The sequence below is a fragment of the Biomphalaria glabrata genome, chromosome 6 (assembly GCF_947242115.1).
Source record: "Biomphalaria glabrata chromosome 6, xgBioGlab47.1, whole genome shotgun sequence".
Lineage (NCBI taxonomy): Eukaryota > Metazoa > Mollusca > Gastropoda > Planorbidae > Biomphalaria > Biomphalaria glabrata.
The window spans coordinates 8,625,863-8,648,595 of NC_074716.1; the positions used below are offsets into that span (position 1 = coordinate 8,625,863).

The 22,733-nt window shown below is 39.1% G+C and overlaps 1 protein-coding gene across 4 annotated transcripts in view; it reads left to right on the forward strand.

Moving 5' to 3' along the window:
• The window catches only part of LOC106078852 (uncharacterized), a 33,257-nt gene that overhangs the window by 4,205 nt on the left and 6,319 nt on the right, over positions 1-22,733 (forward strand). For all 4 annotated transcript variants that reach the window (XR_008778468.1, XM_056032493.1, XM_056032495.1 and 1 more), the window contains 6 exons: positions 1,758-2,131; positions 2,484-2,558; positions 10,217-11,071; positions 12,119-12,307; positions 12,872-14,089; positions 17,296-17,505. Coding sequence is in view for 3 of the 4 variants with exons in the window: in XM_056032493.1 (XP_055888468.1) it covers positions 1,780-2,131; positions 2,484-2,558; positions 10,217-11,071; positions 12,119-12,307; positions 12,872-14,089; positions 17,296-17,505 (2,899 nt within the window). In the remaining variant the exon portion in view is untranslated. The remainder of the gene's footprint in view (positions 1-1,757; positions 2,132-2,483; positions 2,559-10,216; positions 11,072-12,118; positions 12,308-12,871; positions 14,090-17,295; positions 17,506-22,733) is intronic.

Consider the following 22,733-nt stretch of genomic DNA (forward strand, 5'->3'; position numbering starts at 1 on the left):
GTCTGTATTTGCTGATCTACTCGATTTTAATTTAGATCACTGTCAAACATGGAGAATATTTCTTTCACATTTGCCTCGAAAATAAAAGTAGAGTGTGAAAATGGGTTTACCCGTTTAGACGACATGTTCATATCAAATGTAAAATATTATGAAAACGGGTTTACCCGATTTGTTAAAAAGTTTCGTTCTTTAATAGAGATACTTATACTTTTAAGATAAGGACGAGGACGTAGGATGCTTCAAGTATTGCTTCAAGTCAAGTATTGCTTCAAGTATTGCTTCTTGCACAACTTATCTTGACAAAGAGCATTCGCCTTTTTTATATCCTCTTTTTAACTTTTTAACCACATTCTTTGTGAAAATCAGAGTCGGACATTCTCTTTTGTTTTTCTTCTATTACAACTTCACGTTTGAGATAATGTCTTAAAAGAGACCTTCTGTTATCCGAGACATTGCGCTCACAAACAATGGATATTGGTTTTCCTAATGGGCTCGACATGTATAAGAATGAATTTCCCCACATTTAGACTGACACTTGCTATCACTTTCAGCTTTTCTTTTGTTCCTATGTGTGCAATGTTAGTGGATGAAGGGCAAGAACCCAACGTAGATTTGTTTTGAATTACAATCGAAACGGTTCTCAGGTTCTGGGGACTCGCACTTTATCCGACAGTTGAGAAATATTTGGTCACTTCCGAGTCGAAGCATCCTGGACCTTATTTGACTGTTTAGTTTGCAGTTTGTCTTCACATCTTTTTTTTTTATGTTCACTGGACTATTTCCTACAAAGCGTCCCTCTAGTTCTTTTCTTCATTACATCACAATACGCAGTTTTTTTTTTATTATTGGGGATGACAAACGCATTTGAAAACCTTTCTACCAAATATACGTTTAATCAATTGTATTAAAATATGTCAGAATAAATGCCTTTATTGCTGTATGAGAATCATACGGAAATTATTCATATACAGATGTTTTAGAAAAAGGATCTTATTACAACAACATTTAATATTTGAAACAATATCCTTCACTATTCTTGGGTTGCTCTAGGTTCGGAACCTATCTATATATATAATTCTCTTCGTGGCCCAACCATGAGGAAAACCACGATGAAAAGTCATGGAAAGATAACTCTTTTATTTCTGCAAGTTGGACTAGAGCTACCCCACGTAACCTTCGCAGTGTCAGAGAAGGAGGCTCTGAAAAAAAAAGAGGGAAGGGGGACAGGGGGTGTATACGCCGCGGGTCGGTTCGTTAGTATTAAAACATGTGGTTCTCTATGACACCAACGTAACTAATGAGTTATATTTGCTGCAGATCGGTTTTCTTATTTCTTAAGATCAGGCATGTTTTATTTAAAATTGTTATTAGCGGTGTAGTGCGCCACTTTTAGCGCATTCCCCATACGTTGGCTGCTCCTGGAATAATCGATGCTGTCACCTTAAATGCCAACTGACTAAAATAACATATAAACAATCTAAACCCCACTATCCGTAAGGTTGTCACGTTCAAAGTCCAACTATATTGCGTCGCTACGTTAACTAAATGCCAAACACTGCAGAGTCCGAAATGCCAACGTATTCAAACATATAAACGACTACCTAATACTCATTTTTTTTCCCATGACGTCAACACATGTCGTGTTCAAAGTCCGACAACTACGGTGCGTCGTTACGATCAATAAATACATTACAGAACTTCACCATTCATAATGTGCTATGTAAGGTTCATGTAATTATTACGATTTTTTTTCCCAGTATAAGCGTATTCAACACAACTATGATGGCTTCTCTAGATGACTTTGTTCTACAACTAAACGATAGACTTTCCGACGCAAAGAAAGAGAACTCTTTACCCTGTTGTCTTATAGACAGACCTGTGGATCAAGTTTCTAACGGACGTGCAGACGATTTCTTCACCGAGGCACAAAAACAGCAACCTAATGACCCAACTGATTTCAACAACTTAGACCGACCGGCAAACAATAAAGATGCTCTCAACCATGATGCGAGACTGTTCACACAAGATGACTGCATGCATACTTCCACTAGTTTAAATCTTCAAAGTACTTCAACGTTAGAAAGGACAGATGGCAATGTAGCAGTTGACAACACTATCGGAGGAAACAGTTGTAAGTAACTGCTCTTAATAAACGTGCATATTAAGTATTTGTGTAAGTTACAGTAATTTGCATACAATAGAGTAGAGACATTTTTATTCGTCCATATTCTTTACATAAGCATCATTATTATTGTCAAACAATCATTTAATTCTCTTTTACTTTTCTCAAAAATCATTGGTCAAGGGAAAGCACTCACTTCTCATAAACCACTTGCGAGCATACGACTTGATGAGCAAATTGACAAATTGAAATAAAATCTTTAAAAGGGATATACATATTACATTGATTTATATTTGTTTTTATGGTTTTTATAGTAGAAATGCATATGACGAACCTTACCATTCTTTCTCTTACTGACAAGGTAACTTAGATAGTCAAACAGAATACAGTGTCACTTTGCAAGTTCCAGTCCATGTTTTTGAAATTCGAATTGAGGGTAAGGATGACTCTTTTGAAATTGTTTTGATTTTGTTGTGATCATTTTTTTTTCTTAAATGCTTGTCTAGAACTTTTTACATACTTTTTTTTTCTGTTAGGAAAGACAAGCAATTATAGCCAAATCTCTTCCATCATTTTAATGTACAATGTTCATTTAAAAATAAAAAAAAACAACTTTTTAATTAAAAACAAAACTTATATTGATGGCATCAGTTATTTTGAATCCGTCATGTAATTCCGTTTTAATTGAATCTAGACTAACAATAATACATTTGTCCGTTTGGAAATATTTTTTTAAATTATTTTTTTTAATGCTGCTTCATGCTTATAGCATGCTAAGTGAGCTATAGTCCAATCACTTTTGTGGACCAGTGGAAAGGAGGGGGGGGGGAGGGGAGAAGGTTTCCGTGCTGCCTTTTCATAAACAAATAAAAGCAAGTCGCTAAAGTCGAACTCAAACCTCCACGATGGAAGGCCAACATGTTAGCCACTAAGCTATCCAAGGACTTTTAAAAATAACATTTGATTAGAAATAAACCTGATTCTCTACACGTAGCTTACTCCCTTGGTAGGCCATACTGCCACTATAAAAAGAAAATAAATGAGTTACGACTAAGTGATTAATTAAAATGGTTATTTTTTTTTTTATTGATTCATGTATTGTCATCGAACAATGAATAATTGTGCAAAGTTTCAGCTTGATTTTAGACAGGGCAAGTGGGAGAAATAACGTGTACAATAACGTGTCCACCCAGGCAGACAGAGCGAGTTGATATGAGTTTGAAACAATAACAACACTTTTAAAAAAACTTATTTTAATTTATTGAAATACTTATTTTATTTAATTTAAGTACTTTTAATTTTATTTTTCTGCATTAAATGCAATTCTTTATACCGGTGAATATTAAGCTCTATTACTGATCAAATAATTCCATATATGTATTAAATGAATAAATACACATAATAGCCACTTACTGAATCATTTATAGTATGTATATAATATTGATTTATAAACACTAAGTCATTATATAATATTGTTACGACCCTATTGGCGGCGCAAAAGGGTTAACTCAGGCTCAGCTGACACACCCGTGAATCACTCAGGTCAGCGGGGCCATGGACAAGGGACAGTACTACGATTACACGCAAATATGACCAATGTTATGGTCATGTGATCGAAAGCCTGCGGACGAGTGACACAGTGTGTAAGAAAGCGGGAGTTCAAGACCGGAGAGCGTTGAGACCAGGACTGTTAGTTGGCCATGAAGTCGGTCCTTGTCGAGTGTAATCGTAGTACTGTCCCTTGTCCATGGCCTCGCTGACCTGAGTGATTCACGGGTGTGTCAGCTGAGCCTGAGTTAACCCTTTTGCGCCGCCAATAGGGTCGTAACACTGCCCCCTTCTCAGATTTGTCCGTCCCGGACAAAATCTATCACACGACATGGGCAGTGGAGGTGAATCGATGCAGGAGGAGGTCTATCGGTGGGGGCGACAATGGGCTTATATTGCCATCTCGATGGAGCCATCTGCGTTGTATTCGGCGTATGTCTCTTTCTCCTACTCCAGGTGACCTTCACCTGGCTGCACTGACGTCGTGGTTGCATCGCCATGCACTTTGGACTGAGCAAACGTCGCCTTCTTCGGTCGCTCACTTCTGAGGGCAGCCACTTAACACACGGGGAGGGATAGGATGCCAGGACTGGGGTCACCAAGATCGCTGGCCTATCAGGTTGTTTCATAGGGTTTTCAAGAGACGGGTTTTTGGGAATGGGTGTCAGGTCCACAGGAGGGGAGATAGTGGCACACATCATCTTCAGGCTTGTCCGGAGGGCAAACTAGCGGAGCAAGTTGGCAGCACTCCACTTGCGAAGGACCCTCATCTTCAGCATCAGGCTCCAGTTCACTTACTTGACCATCACCAGGTCTCGTCAGCTGGACAAACGTCTGTTGGGTGCAGACCTTGCCGATGGGTTTCTTGGAGTTGGCGTTCTCCCTGCAAAGCTCGACACACAAAGTTCTCGCCAAACATCTGAGTGCAGCCATCAGGATTCGGGTCCCTCTCATCAGCACTGACAGATTGACAGATGTCTTTAATGTCCCCAGCTACAGGCTTGATGTAAGACACAACGTTGTCTGGTTCTGTCTGGCTGTAACACAACGTTGTCTGACTCTGTCTGGCTGACGGAGGCACTCATTTCTGCAGCAAAAGCGACGGCTGACTACACACACCACTACCCCCATCTGTGCCACCACCTTAGATCTGTCCGTCCCGGGCAGATCCAGCTTCACCATGGTACTTGTTGAGTCTGTCGATGTGGACGACCTTCAGTTTGGACCTTGGGCTCTTCTGTATTCGATACACGACATCGTTGATTCTTTTTATCACGCGGTAGGGTCCTTCCCAGTCTGTTTGAAGCTTTGGGGACTTGCCTTTTCGTCTTTGTGGGTTGTACAGCCACACCAGATCGTTCTCATGAAACCCAGCGGCATTGGCCCGTTTGTCGTACCTTGTCTTCATGTGGTCACTGTTGATCTTGATGTTTCTGCGGGCTAGAGCGTGAGTTTTCTCCATCCGTTTTCGGAGATTTGCGACATAGTCTGTCGAAGAGGCTGGCACATCTCCCGGGATCCCGAATAGCAAGTCACAAGGTAGTTGCAGCTCTCGGCCGAACAACATCCTTGCTGGAGTGTAACCGGTGGTGCTGTGAATCGATCCTCTATATGCCATAAGGAACATTGGGATATAGGTGTCCCAGTCCTCTTGACGTTCATCGACGACTTTCGACAGATGTTGTTCCAATGTTCGGTTAAATCGTTCCACCATTCCATCTGACTGGGGGTGAAGAGGGGTTGTGCGTGTCTTTTCGATGCCGAGTACCTGGCACATCTCTTGAAAGATCTTGGATTCGAAGTTTCGACCTTGGTCGGAGTGTAACTCCCTGGGAGGACCGAATCGGCTAATCCAATTCTCCACAAGTGTTTCCGCTATGGTGGTGGCTTCTTGGTTTGGTATCGCATACGCTTCAGGCCACTTAGTAAAATAGTCTATCACTACTAGAACGTACTTGTTTCCTCTCTGGGATTCAGGAAATGGTCCGGCTACATCGAGCGCTATTCTTTCAAAGGGGTTACCGACGTTGTATTGCTGCATACGTTCCCTCGTTCTCCTGTGCGGGCCCTTTGCTGCTGAACATGCGTCGCATCTTCGGCACCATTCTTCTACATCATCCCGGTAGCCGAACCAGTAAAACCGCTGGCGTACTTTTTCAAAGGTCTTGTTGACACCTAAATGTGACCCACTGGAATTATTATGGATTTCTTGCAGCACCTCAGCAACTCTCACTTTAGGCAACAACAGCTGTAAGCGATTGCATGTCCCATCTGCCGTTTCCCAGACCCTCTTGAGAACTCCATTGTCGATTGTCAGTGAGTCCCATTGTGCCCAATATGCCTTGGTAGCAGCTCCTTTATCAGAAAGGTGATGCCATTCTGGTCTTTGTCCGTCTTCCTTCATAAGCAGAATGGGAGCCAGGTCCTCATCTTTTAACTGGTCTTCTCGGATTCTTTCGTCGGACCATGACCCGGAAGCTTGTACCCCAAGATGTCGACAATCAACGATAACTTCCTTTTCTTCAACCTTGCTGCAGTGTTTACATTCCATTCTGCAAGGTCGTCGAGACAGCGCGTCAGCATTCTGGTGAGTTTGTCCTTTTCGGTGTTGTGTCTCGAAGTCATAGGTTTGCAAACGTTCAATCCACCTGGCGACTTGTCCTTCCGGACTTTTAAATGACAACAGCCATTGTAGAGCAGCGTGGTCTGTCCTAATGATAAATTTTTGCCCATATAAGTATTTGTGAAAATGTTGTATGACATCCACAACTGCCAGTAGCTCACGTCTTGTGACACAGTAGTTTCTCTCGGCTTTGGACAAGCTCCGACTAAAGTAAGCTATGACTCTCTTGATGTTTTGCTAGCGGCAGGCGACGTGGTTGCTGTCGGATGGGCCTAGTGTTTCCTGTGTCTATTCGATGCTGGATCAGGTTTGTTCGCCCAACGTCCATTTCATCAGATGGCAATATGTCAGAGAACTCTCTTAGGAATCGTTCTGCTTTGGTGTACTGTTCTTTTGACAAGATCGTTTTGGCTTCTGCCAGAAGTTTAGTAACCTGGGGTTCACTGGGCTTGAGTATTCCGTCGGGATTTTCACTGCTGCAGTTTCTTATCATCTCTAGAGCATGGCAACCAGCGATGAGGCTTCCTTCCCGTAAATGTTTCTCCTCTGTGCCGAGGTTCATAATTCTTACGGGTACCTTTTGGTCTTTCCCAATCGTGACTAGTGTCTTTCCTACTGCTATCCCGTTATAGTTGGTGTTCAAGCTTTCTACCAGCGCGGTTTTTGTCGTGGGATAGTCGTCCTCAATCTTCCCCCAAATGATCATTTCCGACTTAGCAGGCAAGGTTGTATTTTCCACCAACGTAACCCTTCTGGCTCGGCCATCTTCTTCATTTTCGTCGCCAAGCAAGGGTACTTCGAGGTCCCCACATTGTAAAGTGCCTCCGCCGATATTCAAAGAAAAGCCATATTTCAGCATGAAGTCGAGTCCTATTATGCAGTCATCTGTGACGTCAGCAATCAGGAATTCGTGTTTGAATGACTGATTTCCGATCTCGACTGTTATGTCGATCAGGCCTTTTATGGGCATCAGTTTTCCACTGGCTGTTTGCAACGAGTAGGCCCTAACTGGCGTTTTCTTGCTATTGTCCACTTTATCCGTCCGGATGACTGATCGTGAGGCACCAGTATCAAGGAGGAAGTGATAGTTTTGACATCCAATTTTCCCGATGACCTTTAGACTCTTACTTTGCCCTAGCACGGCGACCGGGATGATGGTTGCAGGGGCTCTCATTCTCTGTGTCGCCGGGTTCCGCCCCTTGAAGCCGGCGCGTGCTAGTTTCCCTGGTAGCCCCGAGAATTTGGTCGTGCATACCTTTCTGATCTGTAATGGGTTCCAGTTTGTGCAAATCTTCTAGTGCAGCTTCTTTGTATATGACCGAGTTCACCACAATTCCAGCATCGTACAGGAACCCTAGGTTGACTTTCTGGTACTTGGTTTGTTCGTCGTTCATCTATTGCCTCTGTCACCCTTCTCACAAGTTGTGTAAATTCTTCCTCTTTGACTTCTAACCTTCGGCCTTGATGAGTGCTCCCTGATGCGTCTTTGGCGGCTTCATATGAGAGAGCATATACGAGGGCTTCACTGGCCTTACGTTTACCACTAACTCTGGTGGCTTTCTTTAACTCGGGGTCTCGAAGGGCATCAATGAAAGCGTCTGTAGTAATGACTTCCAGAAAATCTTGTGCGGCGGTTGGGTAGGCCAGATGTGCGAGGCGTTCGATGTCTGTCTCTAGTTCCTGTAGTGTTTCATCGGGGCGCTGTTGTCTGGTCTTTAGTTGCACACGATATACTTCTTGCAGATGTTCATCCCCGTATCGGAGTTCCATAGCCTGGACTAGGGCGGCGAAGTCTTGCTGGTTCGGTAGAGACTGTAGCAATTCGGAGGCTTTTCCTCTTAGGGATAACACAAGGGCTGTTGCTTTCTCCTCCTCACTGATCCATTTGTTAACTTTGGCTGCTGCGTCAAATTGCTTCTTGTATACTGACCAGGACACGGAACCATCAAATACGGGGGGCTTCATTTTCCCGGAGACTTCAGGTACAAATGACGTCATATCTGCTTCTGGTACATTTGTGTGCTTGCGTTGGACTTGTATCTTCATTTCGTCGATGGCCTTCTCCACTGCGTCGACCCTCTGATTCATCTGCTCGTCAATGTTGGTGATTCTCTCCTCCACAGCATGTATGCGTTGGTTCATTGCCAATAACTCCGTTTTGATTCCCGAGTCCATCGTGTCTATCTTGGTGTCCATGGCATCTATCTTGTAATTGATCTGTTCCAGCAAGTCCGGTTCGACCTCAAAAAGATATGTGTCCGGATCTTCTTTTTCCTTCACCAGTTCTTCCCGAAGGCGTGCTTGTAAGGTTTCTTTGTTGCCGCTCGTCTTCAGGCCTCGATCACGGAGCTCTTCCTTCAGTTCCTTCACACGGAGTTGGTCTAACGTTTTCATAGTAGCCATAGCGGATCCGTTCCTATCCGATACGATCCGATCCCACTTCTGACAACAGTGTTACGGTTCTCTTCTACTCCGGCCTTCTATAAACACTGCTAAACACAACACAACACATCAACACATCAAGAACCTGCCAACAAGAGCTCCACAATAATCTGGTACTTTAATAATGAGTGAATAAGTAGAAGACAGCCAATACGACACAATTGGCAACACAATAAGCTACTACGAATGTTAAACTGTACATCACCGTATACAACTCTACTGTCTCTATTTCTTCCTAGACTCGTACATAACACTTGAGGACTCGACAAGGACCGACTTCATGGCTAACTAACAGTCCTGGTCTCAACGCTCTCAGGCTCCAGTTAACTTACTTGACCGTGGCTGATGCTGAAGATGAGGGTCCTTCGCAAGTGGAGTGCTGCCAACTTGCTCCGCTAGTTTGCCCTCCGGACAAGCCTGAAGATGATGTGTGCCACTATCTCCCCTCCTGTGGACCTGACACCCATTCCCAAAAACCCGTCTCTTGAAAACCCTATGAAACAACCTGATAGGCCAGCGATCTTGGTGACCCCAGTCCTGGCATCCTATCCCTCCCCGTGTGTTAAGTGGCTGCCCTCAGAAGTGAGCGACCGAAGAAGGCGACGTTTGCTCAGTCCAAAGTGCATGGCGATGCAACCACGAAGTCAGTGCAGCCAGGTGAAGGTCACCTGGAGTAGGAGAAAGAGACATACGCCGAATACAACGCAGATGGCTCCATCGAGATGGCAATATAAGCCCATTGTCGCCCCCACCGATAGACCTCCTCCTGCATCGATTCACCTCCACTGCCCATGTCGTGTGATAGATTTTGTCCGGGACGGACAAATCTGAGAAGGGGGCAGTGTTACGACCCTATTGGCGGCGCAAAAGGGTTAACTCAGGCTCAGCTGACACACCCGTGAATCACTCAGGTCAGCGGGGCCATGGACAAGGGACAGTACTACGATTACACGCAAATATGACCAATGTTATGGTCATGTGATCGAAAGCCTGCGGACGAGTGACACAGTGTGTAAGAAAGCGGGAGTTCAAGACCGGAGAGCGTTGAGACCAGGACTGTTAGTTGGCCATGAAGTCGGTCCTTGTCGAGTCCTCAAGTGTTATGTACGAGTCTAGGAAGAAATAGAGACAGTAGAGTTGTATACGGTGATGTACAGTTTAACATTCGTAGTAGCTTATTGTGTTGCCAATTGTGTCGTATTGGCTGTCTTCTACTTATTCACTCATTATTAAAGTACCAGATTATTGTGGAGCTCTTGTTGGCAGGTTCTTGATGTGTTGATGTGTTGTGTTGTGTTTAGCAGTGTTTATAGAAGGCCGGAGTAGAAGAGAACCGTAACAATATAAATCTGAATAACCACGTAACCACAAATTCAAAATAATCACACGCAATAGTTAAAATAATAGTAATAATAAAAATATTGAAAACATTAGACTTCCACATTTCTTACAAAATTCATTTTTAATCTTAATTTTTACAGTTCACCTTGAAGGCTACGACGTACTGCACACCAATTTATATTGTCAACTTATTTCTCATAAAGAGGTGAAAATGAGCTTCCAACAGGATGGCCAAGAAGATAGGATTAATCAGAGCCTCCAACAGGATGGCCAAGAAGATAGGATTAATCAGAGCCTCCAACAGGATGGCCAAAAAGATTGGATTAATCAGAGCCTCCAACATTTCGACCATCCTGGCTGCCACAGTCTGATCTCATTATCCTTAAAACACTTGCCTGCTGATGTCCAGGTTGATTCTCTTTTGCTGTTTGTAAAACTTTTTTCATTACTTATTGTGAAAATAAATCACAGAAGAAGATTGAGGACACAGACAGCTGCTGTTTGCGGAACAGGATTGATCTTTGAGAGACCAGCAGAAATTAGAATACAGGAAGATACAGGACGGTGTGAAGGACATATTTTTATTGCAACCAGCGAGAATATAATTCCAAACGAGGCTGAAGCACGTGCTTGTGAAGTGACGTTTTCCTCACGAGCTATGAACTATTTTAAAGTTGGAAAACTTGCAGTAGACTCTGTTGAACACGTGAGTAAATCAGGGGAGACAAAAACCTACCTGAAATGTAGAACATCTGATATGGCATTCGTCAGTGTACTCAATACGATCCAAGAAAAGGTTAAAATGTTAGCTAATGATCTCCCTTTGAGTGTCAAACAAAGGCTCACAAAGATGGCCCTTGTTATAAGCTATCCTCACGGAGATGAGATGACCATGTCTTACGGTGACTGTGCAGTCATAAAGCGCAAACTCTCTGATGAAACAGTTGACGGAAATAGGCATCTGTGGTTACAGAACTTGACTGCTTCCGGTTCAGGTAAGTACACTTGTTAAAACTAATGAGTTTTGTTATTATATTACAACTGAACACAATTGGTTATAGAGCAATCGTCCAAAAGTCCACTGCAAATTGTGTGGATAATGGCATGGTTGTTGGGTCTCTTTTTATTCCTGACAAGTATAATGGACTTGGTCCTTAACTCTTTCTCTCCGTAATTATTAACCACATTCTGGTGGAATCAAAGTTGGTATCGTCAGTTAGGAGAGAAAGAGTTAAGCACAGCCAAACTGAGCAATGGAACATCGGTGCTACTCACATAAACACACACATCTCAGTCTGTTTCTCTCTGTCTCTCTATCTATGTCTGTCTGTGTGTGTGTGTCTGTCTCTCTGTCTCTCTATCTATGTCTGTCTGTGTGTGTGTGTGTGTCTCTCTCTCTGTATCTATCTGCAAAGTAAAACGAGATAACTTTTTTGTCTTCAAAGATAACTCTTTCCATTAGTATCTTTTCACTAGCAATGAAAAAAAAACTTACGTTATTCATACCGAAAACACTAACATAAGCTACCAAAACGGAGCTGAGAGTTTACTATATATAGAGAGATAGACAAATATGCATAACATTTCTGTAGCGATAGCTTTGCTGTCAGAAAGATTCTGGGAGTCAACCATGAGGAAAAGTCATGAGCTGGTAACCTTTATGCAGATTTTAGCACAAAATGTTATTCTACATTTTATTCTACATTTTGATAGAATCTACAGCGCAGCTGTTACCGAACTGTACAATTTGTTTATATGCCGTTTCTTTGGACTGCGGAGAGGGGTGGGGTAACTGCTCTGTGGGACACAAATTTGTCCTCAACAATTTAGGCACAGGTTTTAATCTCATCACCGTAGGCCACAGAAAAAGATGACTTTTACACAAGGTCTGAAAGGGGAACTTTACTTTACTATGAGATGAACCTAGTCGTTCAGTGACTGGTCACTGAATGCGGTCAATAGTTAAGCGGACATTACAGGCTTTTCTTTAAGAAATGTTGAAACCGTGTTCTGATTGATAGCTTCATTTTTTTTCGTTCCAGAATCACCGCACGAGACGGTACAGGTCCTGCTTCACACTGCGCCCACATGCATCGGAAGTCTTGGGGCGCCCATAATTACATTCAAACAAAATATCGCCTCGAGTGTTGAACAAGATCAATATAGTCTAAACATCTGGACACATGACGGGGTGCTAGAGCCATCGGAGTTTGGATGTTCATCGATCAAAGGTAATCAAAGTGATTGATTTTAAATGTAGCAATATCATCAATCAAACTAATGAAAACAGCACCATGAAAAACGACCAAAAAACAAATAAACAAACAAAACAGCAAAAAAAAATTGAAAACAAACACACAAGATAAAACAACAACAAAATAACAAATTTAAAGAAAACAATAACAAATAAACAACAACAATAATTCAAAATCAAATGAAACGCAACAAATAACATACAACAATATCAAAAATAAAGATATAAATTTTCATTCTTCGCTTGATATAAAGATTTATTCATCATTAAATAGTGTTTTTTTTAAATAAACATTCCATATATATATATATATATATATATATATATATATATATATATATATATATATATATATATATATATTTAAATTGAATCTATATATTGATATTATTATATGTAGATTATCAAATAATTAATTCATAATAATATTTGTAAATTACACTCTCATACAATATAAATAATGTTTAATTGTTAGTAAATACAAAGGAATAAATGGAATTTTAAATGATTATTTATTCGTCTTGACAACTTTATTTTTTAGCTTGCACTGAAGACGAGTTGAGACTTTACTCTGGTGTGATGGTTGCCTGTACCTCAAATCAGCCGCATCTGTCTAGTATGCTGAACACGCAACACAATGGGACGTCAAGGATGCTAAGTACAAGACAACAAACTCAACTAGCAGAAGTGCAGAATGCACAAGTGTCTGCACTGCAAACAGAAGTGCAGCCTCAGCAGGCGCAAGTACCAGCACTTGAAACAGAAGTACAATCCCAGCAGACACATTTACCTGCACTTGAAACGGAAGTAGAATCCCAGCAGACACATTTACCTGCACTTGAACCGGAAGTACAATATCAGCAGACACAATTACCTGCACTAGAAACGGAAGTACAATATCAGCAGACACAATTACCTGCACTTGAAACGGAAGTAGAAATCCAGCAGACACAATTACCTGCACTTGAAACGGAAGTAGAATCCCAGCAGACACAGTTACCTGCACTTGAAACGGAAGTACAATATCAGCAGACACAATTACCTGCACTTGAAACGGAAGTAGAATCCCCGCAGACACAATTACCTGCACTTGAACCGGAAGTACAATATCAGCAGACACAATTACCTGCACTTGAAACGGAAGTAGAATCCCAGCAGACACAATTACCTGCACTTGAAACGGAAGTACAATATCAGCAGACACAATTAACTGCACTTGAAACGGAAGTAGAATCCCCGCAGACACAATTACCTGCACTTGAACCGGAAGTACAATATCAGCAGACACAATTACCTGCACTTGAAACGGAAGTAGAATCCCAGCAGACACAATTACCTGCACTTGAAACGGAAGTAGAATCCCCGCAGACACAATTACCTGCACTTGAAACGGAAGTAGAATCCCAACAGACACAATTACCTGTACTTGAAACGGAAGTAGAATCCCAGCAGACACAGTTACCTGCACTTGAAACGGAAGTAGAATCCCAGCAGACAGAGGCGTATCAACTAGACTTACAACAAACACAGGAGACGTTACAAGAAGTCCGACAAAGTGGACCTCATCATCACGACCTTCTTCGTCCCAACTTTAATAATCGAACTGATAGAAAGGACGCAGGCCCGAACCTTGCCATACAGCCGCCATCGTATCCAGCGTATATAAGGTTTGAAAAACGTTTGGAAAGTTTCGTCGGATGGTTGTCAGGAAACATTCTCTCCCCTGCAACGTTGGCGAGAAACGGATTTTTTTACGCTGGTAAGTTCCACTACGGAGTTGTTAATTTGAACGAAGGGAACAAAGCTTAAATTGGATCACTTCTGACACCATTTGTAGCTATTTTTTTTTTTGTGTCACGGAAAAAACAACAACAACATACTACACAACTTTAAGGCACTCTTATTCGTTAGCACAAATAACAGGATCAACGAGGTTATTAATTGACAATGTCGCTATCGGCAAAATTTGAAGTTATTCGATGTTTAACTACAATCAATTTGTAGTTGCCAGTAGTAAATGAGAAGGTAAGTATTAATGCACTTTTATTTTCACGTTTATCTTTTTTTTGAGAAAGAATTACCGAGTGAAGAGATTGAAACATAATTTTTAAAAACAATATACGAAAAGATGAATCTAGAACCTAATTATTTCGCCTGAAAAAAAAGTCAATGTTTTAAAAAAAAATATATCTTACTGTTTTTTACATGGCTGCTCAAAACATAACCGATTGGTCAACAGTACATTTTTATGGCTGTCTGGCCGTGCGGATTGCGCGGGGTGGGTGAGGGAGGGCTGTCGTTTAGTGGTCTCGTGGTCCCGGGTTCATACCCTGCCCGCTGCCATCCCCCGTCTTGCGGGAGGTTTGGACTAGAAAGTAGATTATCTTCTTCCGAAACTTGTCATACAGTTTACATTTTTAATAATTACTGCTTTCTTTAAAAAAAAATGGCTTAAAAAAGAGAGAGAGAGAATGAAAAAAAACCAACAAAAGCAGCTTAAAAAGTGAGTTTGTTATCACACAAACTCAGAGGAGGACCCCACCATATCCGCACATGGACAAGGAATATCTTAACCATGGATTTGTTATAATTGTCTAAGATAATACAATTTCAAAGAATCATATGGCATTGATTTTCACTTGAAAACAAACTGAAAAATCTAATATCGATAATGACATTCTAACATATTGATTTTTATTGCCCAAAAATAGAAAAAAAGCTTTTAGTTAGCTTTTCTAGTTTTTTCGATTTAAAACTGACATACCAGCAGACAAATAACACAAACTAAATGCGTATTTTCATCTTACGGGGACAGCCCCTGTGTACACATTCTTTCTTTTTTTCTTTCTTTCTTTCTTTTGTTCTTTCGTTTTTTCATTCTTTCTTTCGTCCTTTCTTTCATTCTTTCTTTCTTTCTTTTTTTCCATCTTTCTTTCTTTTTTTCTTCCTTTCTTTTTTCCTTCTTTCTTTCTTTCTTTTTTTCTTCCTTTCTCTTTTTCCTTCTTTCTTTCTTTCTTTCTTTCTTTTTTTCCTTCTTTCTTTCTTTCTTTTTTTCCTTCCTTCTTTCTTTCTTTTCTTCTTTCTTTTTTCTTCTTTCTTTCTTTCTTTTTTTCCTTCTTTCTTTCTTTCTTTCTTTTTTTCCTTCCTTCTTTCTTTCTTTTCTTCTTTCTTTTTTCTTCTTTCTTTCTTTCTTTTTTTCCTTCTTTCTTTTTTTCCTTCTTTCTTTCTTTCTTTTCTTCTTTCTTTCTTTCTTTCTTTCTTTTTTTCCTACTTGCTATCTTTCTTTTTTCCTTCTTTCTTTCTTTCGTTCTTTCTTTTTTTCCTTCTTTCTTTCTTTCTTTCTTTCGTTCTTTCTTTTTTTTTTCCTTTTTTCCTTCTTTCTTTCTTTCTTTTTTTTCCTTCTTTCTTTCTTTCTTTTTTCCTTCTTTATTTCTTTCTTTTTTTCCTTCTTTCTTTCTTTCGTTCTTTCTTTTTTTCCTTCTTTCTTTCTTTTTTTCCTTTTTTCCTTCTTGCTTTCTTTCTTTTTTTCCTTCATTCTTTCTTTCTTTTTTTCTTTTTTTCGTTCTTTCTTTCTTTCGTTCTTTCTTTCGTTCTTTCTTTTTTTCCTTCTTTCTTTTTTTCCTTCTTTCTTTCTTTCTTTTTTAAATTCTTTCTTTCTTTCTTTCTTTCGTTCTTTCTTTCTTTCTTTCGTTCTTTCGTTCTTTCTTTTTTTCCTTCTTTCTTTCTTTCTTTCTTTCGTTCTTTCTTTTTTTCCTTCTTTCTTTCTTTCTTTCTTTTTTTCCTTCTTTCTTTCTTTCTTTCTTTCTTTTTTTCCTTCTTTCTTTCTTTCTTTTTTTCCTTCCTTCTTTCTTTCTTTTCTTCTTTCTTTTTTCTTCTTTCTTTCTTTCTTTTTTTCCTTCTTTCTTTCTTTTTTTCTTTCTTTCTTTTCTTCTTTCTTTTTTCTTTCTTTCTTTTTTTCTTTCTTTCTTTCTTTTTTTTCCTTCTTTCTTTCTTTCTTTTTTTTCCTTTTTTCTTTCTTTCGTTCTTTCTTTTTTTCTTTTTCATTCCTTCTCTCATTCTTTTATAATTACTTTATTTTGTTAACCAGTGCCTTTTAAAGGAAACAATTAAAAAATATATTTCTGCTCGGAATTCGGTTTTGAGTTCCCCTTGATAAGTAGACCATTATAAAAACTTACCTCCCAGAGGTTTTTCATTTAAAAGTGGTGCATTTTTATGACCTGTGACGTGGCTACGAGCTATTGGTTTAAACTACCCACAGGTTGTGACGTTGCAGGTAAGTGTTCAGGCCTTGTATAACGCATGGTCTCGCTATAAAAGAGAATACGCGGCATGCATAAGAACGAAATAGTGGAACTCAACAGATGTACACATCTTAATCGAATCTCTTTATGTTGCTTCCCATCAATACGCGAGTTTTAAAATGAGATCGTCCAGCGCTGTAGATTTGGTGGCAGACTTTCTCCATTGAATAATCGGTCTCCATAAACGTTTGCAGCCTCTTCCCACCTGGTGCCCACTGTTCCGTAATCTTTCATCAGGGTGTAAGACCATGTTATACGAAAATGTCACTGCGTTTTCCTCGTATTGGCGTCAATGTTAATGTTGTCTTGGGGGGGGGGGGAGGGGAGAGGGCGCGCACGATTCATTTTGTCGGAGAGGATGTCCCTCAAGCCTCATGCGAGGCTCGATCATCTGCATAAATGAGACGAAGTCGAACGTGTCTCAGAGGTAATGGCTAAGACGGATTCCTGGGGTAGCCTTCAGATCAGATCACAGACTGAATAATTTTATAATATCTCCGTACGTTTAAAATGCGCCCCTGCATTAAACAAATAACTTTAAAGTGTGAAATGCTGATTAGGTGGCCGCTATTTTGAATAAATCAAATCTTAGTTGAAATATTTTTTCTCGTTTGTTACTTATTCACCCCACTCTCCCCCGCCCCAATCACAATTTGTTTAGGTTACAGTGACTGTGTGAGATGTTACTATTGTGGTATCGGTTTGAAGTCTTGGAAACTGGGAGACGATGTGGTGACAGAACATCAGAGGTTCAGACCCAATTGTCATTTCCTGATCAAACTGTTAGCGTCAGATTTCAATGTCAGGCCTGGGGGGTTTCAAATGCCATCACAGGAGACACTGGACTCTCACGAGTCACAGGAGTCAGCAGGTAACATTTAAAACACTTTTTAAAATACTTTATTTTCTAGAAAAAAAGTTTATAAAGCTAAACTAAACATTTCATCCCTTTTCTACTTTTCAAGTTTGTTTAGAATGAAATGTTTTCTAAGGTTTTAATTGTTCTCTCAACACACAACGAGACTGCATAAGATCCCACTGAGTAATGTACCTAGATCTCTTTCAGTCTCTTACTCTCTCTCTGTCTCTCTCTGTCTGTCTCTGTCTCTCTCTCTGTTTCTCTCTCTCTGTCTGTCTCTCTGTCTGTCTGTCTGTCTGTCTCTATCTATCTATCTATCTATCTATCTATCTATCTATCTATCTATCTATCTATCTATCTATCTATCTATCTATCTATCTATCTATCTGTCTGTCTGTCTGTCTGTCTGTCTGTCTGTCTACTGTCTGTCTGTCTGTCTGTCTATCCATCCATCCATCCATCCATCCATCCATCCATCCATCCATCTATCTATCTATCTATCTATCTATCTATCTATCTATCTATCTATCTATCTATCTATCTATCTATCTATCTATCTATCTATCTATCTATCTATCTATCTATCTATCTATCTATCTATCTATCTATCTATCTATCTATCTATCTATCTATCTATCTATCTATCTATCTATCTATCTACCTAGCTAGCTACCCAAACGAGTGGTATGTCGCATATATTATATATATATATATTATATATGTGTCGAGACACATGATGTTAGACAAAAAAAAAATGGCCTCAAAAAGCCTGTTAATAAAATTGTGATGAAGCGTATGTGGTAGTTTTTGATGTAACTTTGAGGAAAGGTGAGCGGATGGTTTTGGTTGTATAGGCTGAGTAGATTCTGATGTAATCACGAGTTCATTAATATTTGTGTGAAAGTTGAAGAGGGGGGAGCAAGCAAGAGACATACAACGGAAAAGGCTTGTGTATTTTGAGTGGGTTATATATTGTTTCAATGATCATTTCCTCTGTATTTCTACACACACCTACTGTCAAGTTGAGACTGTGTATAATGATATATTAAAGTTATATTCGGTTGCGTTTTACAAGAAGTTTGTTTATGTTTATTTCAAGGTCTAGATAGTGAATATAATATGCCTGCATGAGTTTAGTTGTGTTAGCTACTTTGAACTAAAAACCAACGACCAAGGATTTAAAGTAATAATTGACAAAACTTATTTCAACTCACCGGCTGTTAAAAATAGTACACGTTATTTCTCCCACACCCATTCTTGGATCAAGTTGAAACTTCGCCTAATTATTCATGGGCATAGACAAGACATGAATCAACAAAAAAAAAAAGTAACAATTAGTCAATTAATTACTGGCAATTAATTATTACGTTTGATACCAACAAGGGAAGCTAATCCTTTAGAGATATGGCTAAATTTGTTGGGCTTAATCCCTTTAAATACACATTCTCCGATCAAGTTGATACTTTAAACTAGTGATGCCCAACATAAATCGACCTGCGACATTTCGGCGGGTCGGATGGAACCACGTCGCGGGACCAGATGCGGGCCGTATTTTGGGCATCACTGCTTTAAACAATTATTTATTGTACCTAAATAATATGAATCAATTGAAAAAAAAACACAAATATTAATAAGTTAATAATTGGTAATTAATAATTTTGTTTTATATCGAATAAGGGAAATAACTTGTACATTATTGATAGATATAGTTTTAAGGGAGGAGTTTTACCCTTTAGTTAAGCTTTGTTTTTTCTTAGAGATTTTTTGATATTTTTCTTGTTATAATGTCTTGTTCGTTTTTAAATCGAATACAATTATGGTACAATAGGGTCTGCTTGACAAGGGCCACAGATAATGTTGTGTAAATTGTTAAAGTTTTAGCTGGCCAGATAAAAAATTAACAGCTGGTGAGCTTTTCATTTTCTTTATTTAAGATATAATTTGCAAAAACAAAAAATATTGGCTACACATTTTTTGTTCTGCAACAAAATATTATTTTAAATAAAAAAGAAAATATTCTTAAAAGGAGATAATCCACTGAGATAAAATGTTCTGTGATAATCCAATACCCTTTTTGTTTTTAGAAATATTATAAAATATATAATAAATTAAAGTAAAATGATATAACAGGTATTATAAATACGTTTCAACACTTTAGTTCAAATTTATAAATATATTTACTCTTGTGTATAATCTAATCAAATATTTATAAACCAGTAAACCATTTTTAGAAGTATCTAAAAACAAGCCATATTCTTTTGAGTACCAAAATCTTTGATGTCCACTTTCACGTAGTTACTTGCAAGTATCATGGGACATTGCATTGCATTTAAGTCAATATCCTGTGCGTTTGTTAATGAACTCACTTAGGTTGAAGATTGATGCTGTTTAAGCAATTACACTGAATCTACTGATCATGGAAATCCGTTTTTCCGTATTACGTCATAGAAAAGATGTGGTTCTGTTGTGTAAAATTAAATATTATTATATGTCTAAAATAATAACTGACGAAACAGAAGGGATGCTTATGCTGAAATCAGTGTCTCTCTCTTCTTCCTACTACCATCATGTTCAATACATTATGTCCCTTTAGCCAAATATTTTGAATGACAATTGCCGATTGCTTAAAAAAAAAACCTGCGGAAAATGGCTATGCTTGCCCTGGATGTTGCAAATTATGTAGGTCACAGCTGCGGCAATGCTGTATTTTATATTCTCAGTCTGTGGTGATTCTAACAGAACTCCAGGACTTCTCGGTGTCAACTGGTGGAGATTAGTTGTCCGGAATTTTCATTGGGGAAAAATTATCACCAGACCAGACATGCTTGTATTCATAACCTACTTATATCTAGTCCACTAAATTTCTCATGAGCTCTCTGCAAGGCTGTTTGGCTTCAATCTTGATCCAATGACAGGTTACCATCTGGAAGCCGGTGGAGTTCTGCCAACTTGTGGAGCTTTCTCCGATGGTGATGTGGAAAAACGGTCAGTTTAATAAAGTTCCTATGGACCTGTATACAATGGCGCCGAACGCACGCCTCATCCGCAACGTGATGACTGAGTGATGTCCAGGAACATTGTTTGCATTGATTAGCCCAGTTTTAAGTATATAGTACTGGACATAACAACAACAGAACAATAAAGATTCACGCTGATCTGTCAACTAGTAAACGCACCAACACAAACATAAAGCATTGTATTTTCCGAGATTTCTTTGGCTTCCAGGCTTCCCTGGAAAAAGGAGACGGCTGCTTTCGTAAAAATCCCTGTTGCATCGTTTGGCATGTGAGGACATGTATAATACATGTGTCTACAACAGAGAACAATAGCCATGATGTCTACAGACGGAAAATAGGACAACCAAATGAAATGAACTATGAACAATTTCTGAGGTAGCATGTTGCTTTTGAGAGAGCATGTTTTGTTTTATAAATTAAGATATAATTCGCCTACTGCTGTTTAGTTGCCTACCAGCAGTTTGGTGCTACAAATCAACAACCATAAACAACAACATAGCACATACATATCATTTAAAAATAAATAGTGTACTTACATACTAATTTTTGAAATATTAACATATTAATATATTCACTATTTAAGATACCGACTACTTATGAAATCGAGGTTTCTCAGATTTTAATACTAGATCTGGTTTAGTCAGACCTTGTTCTCAGAATGAAGTCAGAAATTAACTAAACATATAGAGATAAAGATAAGTGGGCTCCGTGATTAAGAACTTCATTGGTCTAGGAGTCGAAATGGTAACGTAAAGAATCACGCTTAATATTTTATTAATCGTTCATATGTTGGTAATCGTTCATATGTTGGCAATCGTTCATATGTTGGTAATCGTTCATATGTTGGCAATCGTTCATATGTTGGTAATCGTTCATATGTTGGCAGTCGTACATATGTTGGTAATCGTTCATATGTTGGTAATCGTTCATATGTTGGTAATCGTTCATATGTTGGTAATCGTTCATATGTTGGTAATCGTTCATATGTTGGTAATCGTTCATATGTTGGTAATCGTTCATATGTTGGTAATCGTTCATATGTTGGTAATCGTTCATATGTTGGTAGTCGTTCATATGTTGGTAGTCGTTCATATGTTGGTAATCGTTCATATGTTGGTAATCGTTCATATGTTGGTAATCGTTCATATGTTGGCAGTCGTACATATGTTGGTAATCGTTCATATGTTGGTAATCGTTCATATGTTGGTAATCGTTCATATGTTGGTAATCGTTCATATGTTGGCAATCGTTCATATGTTGGTAATCGTTCATATGTTGGTAGTCGTTCATATGTTGGTAATCGTTCATATGTTGGTAGTCGTTCATATGTTGGTAATCGTTCATATGTTGGTAGTCGTTCATATGTTGGTAATCGTTCATATGTTGGCAATCGTTCATATGTTGGTAATCGTTCATATGTTGGTAGTCGTTCATATGTTGGTAATCGTTCATATGTTGGTAGTCGTTCATATGTTGGTAATCGTTCATATGTTGGTAGTCGTTCATATGTTGGTAATCGTTCATATGTTGGTAATCGTTCATATGTTGGTAATCGTTCATATGTTGGTAATCGTTCATATGTTGGTAATCGTTCATATGTTGGTAATCGTTCATATGTTGGTAATCGTTCATATGTTGGTAATCGTTCATATGTTGGTAATCGTTCATATGTTGGCAATCGTTCATATGTTGGTAATCGTTCATATGTTGGTAGTCGTTCATATGTTGGTAATCGTTCATATGTTGGTAATCGTTCATATGTTGGTAATCGTTCATATGTTGGTAGTCGTTCATATGTTGGTAGTCGTTCATATGTTGGTAATCGTTCATATGTTGGTAATCGTTCATATGTTGGTAATCGTTCATATGTTGGTAATCGTTCATATGTTGGTAATCGTTCATATGTTGGTAATCGTTCATATGTTGGTAGTCGTTCATATGTTGGTAATCGTTCATATGTTGGTAATCGTTCATATGTTGGTAATCGTTCATATGTTGGTAATCGTTCATATGTTGGTAATCGTTCATATGTTGGTAATCGTTCATATGTTGGTAATCGTTCATAGGTTGGTAATCGTTCATATGTTGGTAGTCGTTCATATGTTGGTAATCGTTCATATGTTGGTAGTCGTTCATATGTTGGTAATCGTTCATATGTTGGTAATCGTTCATATGTTGGTAATCGTTCATAGGTTGGTAATCGTTCATATGTTGGTAGTCGTT